Source organism: Vigna umbellata, chromosome 1 (genome assembly GCF_029865625.1).
Source record: "Vigna umbellata cultivar VRB3 chromosome 1, Vumbellata_1.0, whole genome shotgun sequence".
NCBI lineage: Eukaryota > Viridiplantae > Streptophyta > Magnoliopsida > Fabales > Fabaceae > Vigna > Vigna umbellata.
The window spans coordinates 28,509,348-28,514,570 of NC_142165.1; the positions used below are offsets into that span (position 1 = coordinate 28,509,348).

The 5,223-nt window shown below is 37.0% G+C and overlaps 1 protein-coding gene across 1 annotated transcript; it reads left to right on the forward strand.

The window, feature by feature from the left end:
- Positions 1 to 1,214: 1,214 nt before the first annotated feature.
- On the forward strand, positions 1,215 to 3,008 carry LOC148205078 (uncharacterized). The gene is made up of 2 exons (XM_088101689.1): positions 1,215 to 1,463; positions 1,572 to 3,008. The coding sequence occupies exons 1-2, from the start codon at positions 1,215 to 1,217 to the stop codon at positions 3,006 to 3,008; spliced, it is 1,686 nt and encodes a 561-aa protein (XP_087957815.1).
- Positions 3,009 to 5,223: the final 2,215 nt, after the last annotated feature.

The following is a 5,223-nucleotide window of genomic DNA, read 5'->3' on the forward strand; positions in this document are numbered from 1 at the left end:
TATCATATTATTATATGTGATTAATCTATGATATAGTATTATGCTATATTTTGGGGATGTTACAAAGGGTAATCTTATAATACAACAATAATCATTTAATATATTAGAATTGGGTAGTGTTTGATAATTACATAGAAAGTTTACCTAAAAGAGTACTATATACAAGGTTAAGTTAACCCAAATCATCTTCCAATGAATACAATAGAAAATTTCACTTAAAACAATACTTATTTAAATCTACAAAAAAAATTAGAAGCATAAAAGCAATAAAGGAGTCTTATAAAGCAGTTAAAAGGATTAGTTGTGTAAGAACAAGTAAAATTAAAATCAATAATTTTAAATATTTATTTCATTTAAAATATTTTTTAAGGGATAAATTCGTTTATTAATTTTAATATAAAAATATTTATATCATTTAAAAGTATTTAAATTTTTTTCTAATAGATAAAATAATTTTAAAATTTTAAAATTTTGTTTTATTTAATATATTTTTAAGAGATAAACTCATTTATTAATGGTTTATTGTAAAAAGGATTTTTCATTTAATTTTTTTTTAAGAAACAATCTGGTTTATTAATTATTTAATTTTAAAATATTTATATTATATAAAAACATTCGTAGGAGATATTTTTTTTTATTAATTATTTAATTTAAAATATTTAGTTTATTTATATGTAATTGTTAAATATTTTACTCACAATGAACTAATCTATCATATTATTATATGTGATTAAGCTATGATATAATATTATGCTATATTTTGGAGATGTTACATTAATGGTATCAGAGGAGTTCTTTCCTTAGATACCTGTAAGTTATGAGTACATTATGCTTGTGTTGTACTCAGTGTTGGTTTAGACAATATCCTTGTCTCCTTGGTTTAGACTGATGGTTCTTTCTCTATGAATGATCAGAGATGGCATCTCGGTCTCCTCCTTCTTCTCCAACAGCGAATTCTCATACATCAGATTTAATGAGAATGATGGAGTCGGTACTAACGTCAATGCAGCAACAGAATGCTGCATTAGTGCAACAGAACATTGTCGCTCTACAACATCTGAAAACTGTTCGGTTATCAGCGGAGTTATCTTAGAGACAGTATGTGGATCTGATGGCGAGTGGCAGAGCCACAACTGGACCATCTACTTCTTCTACCAATCATCAGACAGAGTGAAATCTCGAGAGTTTTCTTCAACATCATCTGGCCAAGTTTGATGGCAAGTGCAGTCCGGATGAAGCAGCCTAATGGTTCTGAGATATGGAACAAATTTATAACGCCAAGAGATTTCCAGAAGAAAAATAGATTGGCGTATTCTGAGTACATGTTGACGGGAGAAGCTAGTCACTGGTGGAGTAGCATGAGGATGCTACTAGAAAGCAACGGTACTCCCATTTCTTGGGAAATCTTCAAGATGAAGTTTTATGCTGAATACTTCCCTGGTAGTGTTTGGTTTGCTAAGGAGGTAGAATTTCTTGAATTGATTCAAGGAGGGATGTTAGTATCAAAATATGCAAATAAATTCAAACATTTTTTGAGGTTTCATACGCTGGCAATGAATGAGGAATGATAGTGTAGAAAGTTTGAAAATGGTTTGAAAGGAGATCTCAAGTTGATGGTTGTTGGATTATGTATCAAGGAGTTTCCCGCTTTGGTGGAGAGAGCCAAGGTTTTAGAGAAGACCAAGATGGAAGTTGATAGACAACAAAGGCAACAGCCGAACGTTGGAGGACCCATTTCCTCCAAGAGTGGTCTCGGTCCTATGAGGATGCCTTACGCTCGGTCTTCTTCTTCGGGAAATAGAGGTCAGTCTCCAAGACCTCCAGTACTGTTCGGTCAACAACAAGTCCCTAGGAATATTAGGTGTTTTACTTGTGGGGGTTATCAATCGGTTTGTCCTCAGAAGGATAGTGGTAGATGGTGTAACCGGTGTAGAAGTGTAGGGCACTATGAGAGAGACTGTAATATGGGAAGAAGGGCTGGTGGTCAACCACAACATGCAGGGAGGTTTCACCAAAGAGGTGGTGGTGGTGGCGGAAGAGCTCAGGCTGCTGGCCGAGTATATGCACTGACAGGAACAGAAGCAGCAAGTTCAAGTAGTCTTATTGTCAGTTCTTGCTTGCTATATGGAATATCTTGTAGTTTGCGTTTTGATTCGGTGGCACCACATTCCTTTATCTCGAAGAAATGTGTTGAGAAGTTGGGATTGTCAGTGGATGAGCTTCAGTTTGATCTGGTGGTGTCAACCCCAGTAGTTGAGAAGGTTAGGACGACTGCTTATTGTGCTAAATGTCCAATAGTAGTTGAGGGTTGTCGATTCAAAGTGAACTTGATTTGCTTACCTCTTCAAGGTTTAGAGGTAATATTAGGAATGGATTGGTTGGTTGCCAATCACATTCTTATGGATTGTGGAGAGAAGAAATTATTGTTTCCAGATGAAGAACAAGAAGAGTCGTTGGCAATCAGTCAGTTGAGGCAGGATATATTGGAAGGTACTAGTTGCTTCTTGATATTATCTCATTTGAAAGTGGAAAAGGGAGAGCAGAGTTTGGACCGATCGGTGCAGCGTAATCAGAGGATAGACCGTTCAGTCGTAGATGAATTTCTTGACGTTTTTTCGGAAGAGATACCTGGGTTGCCTCCTCCTAGAGAAGTAGAATTTTCAAGTGATTTGGTGTCAGGAGTAGGGCCGGTATCTATAGATCCTTACATAATGTCTCCAATAGAGCTAGCTGAATTAAAGAAGCAAATTGAAGAGTTGATGGATAAACAATTTATTCGGCCAAGTGTATCACCTTGGGGTGCTCCTGTGCTGCTAATTAAGAAGAAAGATGGCAGTTCTCGGCTTTGTATAGATTATAGACAGCTGAATAAATTGACAATTAAGAACAAGTACCCTTTACCGAGGATTGATGATCTATTGGATCAATTACATGGGGCTACTATGTTTTCTAAAATAGATCTAAGGTCTGGATACCATCAGATTTTAGTTAAGGAAGGAGATGTGTAGAAGACGGCCTTCCGGTCTCGGTATTGCCATTATGAATATGTAGTAATGTCCTTCGGTGTTACTAATGCTCCTGCCATATGCATGGATTACATGAATCATATCTTCAGGTCGTTCCTAGATAAATTTGTTGTTGTCTTTATAGATGACATACTTATTTACTCTAAAAGTCATGAAGAACATGAGGATCACATCAGGAAGGTGCTTGGTGTGTTAAGAGAGAAGAAGCTTTATGCTAAAATGTCCAAGTTTGACTTATGGATGGATGAAGTACAATTTCTAGGGCATGTAATCTCAGCGTTCGGTATTTCGGTGGATCCTGCAAAGGTGCAGGCAGTGCTTCAGTGGGAAAGACTCATTTCGGTCACTAAGATCAGGAGTTTTATGGGATTGGCGGGCTACTATAAGCGGTTTATTCAAAGATTCTCTAAGATAGTAGCGCCGTTAACTAAATTGACCAGGAAGGATCAACCTTTTGCATGGACCGATCGGTGTGAGGATAGTTTCCAAGAATTAAAGCAAAGGTTGACGAGCGCTCTTGTGTTAGTCATTCCTGACACAAGTAAACCCTTTGAAGTATTTTGTGATGCCTCCTACCAAAGATTGGGTTGTGCACTGATGCAAGAAGGAAAGGTGGTTGCGTATGCCTCAAGGCAGCTTAAAACTCATGAGAAGAATTATCCAACTCATGATTTGGAGTTAGCAGCAGTGGTTTTTTCATTGAAGATTTGGAGACATTATCTTTATGGTGTTTGGTTTCAAGTGTTCAGTGATCACAAAAGCTTGAAGTATCTTTTTTATCAAAAGGAAATGAACATGAGGCAGAGAAGATGGATGGAATTCATAAAAGATTATGAATTTGATATACTTTACCATCTTGGAAAAGATAATGTAGTAGCTGATGCTTTGAGCAGGAAGACTGTGCATGTGTCTACTATGATGGTTCGAGAGTGGAATTTGATTGAGAGTTTTATAGACTTGAAGCTACAAGTTGAGTTAGAACCGAACGGTATCAGCTGTTGTCGCTTAGTAGTAGAAAGAAGACTGTTGAACCGAATACGTGAGAAGCAATTTATAGATGAGGAGTTGCAAAAGTCAAGAAGACTGATCGGTAGCGAGCAAGGTAAAGAGTTTGCATTGGGACCGAGCGATATTTTGTAGTTCAGAGGAAGAGTTTGTGTACCTAATGATGATTAGCTAAAGAGAATGATTCTTGAGGAAAGACATCAAAGTCGTTTTAGTATGCATCCAGGCATGACTAAAATGTATCATGACCTCAAGGAGTCATTTTGGTGGCCAGGAATGAAGAGTGATGTGGCTCGGTTTGTGACGTCATGTTTAACCTGTCAAAGGGCCAAAGCGAAACATCAAAGACCAGGATGTTTGCTACAACAGCTAGAAATTCCTGAATGGAAGTGGGATAACATCTCTATGGATTTTGTGACCCATTTACCTCGTACGGTCAGAAATCATGATGTTATTTGGATAATAGTGGATCGGTTAACTAAAAATGCTCACTTCCTTGCTGTTAATTTGAAGATGTCAATGGCTAAATTGGCTCAACTCTATATCAGAGAGGTAGTCCGGTTGCATGGAGTGCCATCTAGTATCATTTCTGATAGAGACACTAGATTTGCCTCTCGGTTTTGGCAATCACTGCAAAGTGAATTGGGCAGCTGGTTTCAGATGAGTTCAGCCTATCATCCCTAAACGGACGGTTAGTCTGAAAGGACAATCCAAACACTTGAAGACTTATTGAGGACGTGTGTTTTGGATCATTCTGGGATGAAGTATTACCTTTATTGGAATTCACCTACAATAATAGCTATCAATCTAGTATTGGCATGGCACCATTTGAAGCCTTGTATGGAAGACGTTGTAGGACTCCTCTTTGTTGGTTTCAAGAAGGAGAAGCAGTGTTGACTGGGCCAGAGGTGATTCAGCAAACCACAGAAAAAGTGAAGCTAATTCAAGAAATTTGTCTAAAGAGCTTGATAGTGACAGATACAGTTAAAGCATAATAAATGTTCTTTCTTCATTTTCTCATAGTACTAGAATGTACTTATCTCCTTCTTGAGCATAATAAATGTTCTTTCTTCATTTTCTCATAGTATAGAATGTACTTATCTCCTTCTTGAGCCATGCACATTTCATTGATTCATCTTAAATTTTAATATTGTGTGAAGTAGAGAAATCTTTCAAAGTTGACAATTACTTT

Excerpts from the sequence above, each read along its gene's own strand:
- LOC148205078 (XM_088101689.1), top strand. The coding sequence starts at position 1,215 with ATGGCAAGTGCAGTCCGGATGAAGCAGCCTAATGGTTCTGAGATATGG. Across the intron at positions 1,464-1,571 it reads GTGTTTGGTTTGCTAAGGAG|TGTAGAAAGTTTGAAAATGG; the intron begins GTAGAATTTCTT and ends GAGGAATGATAG.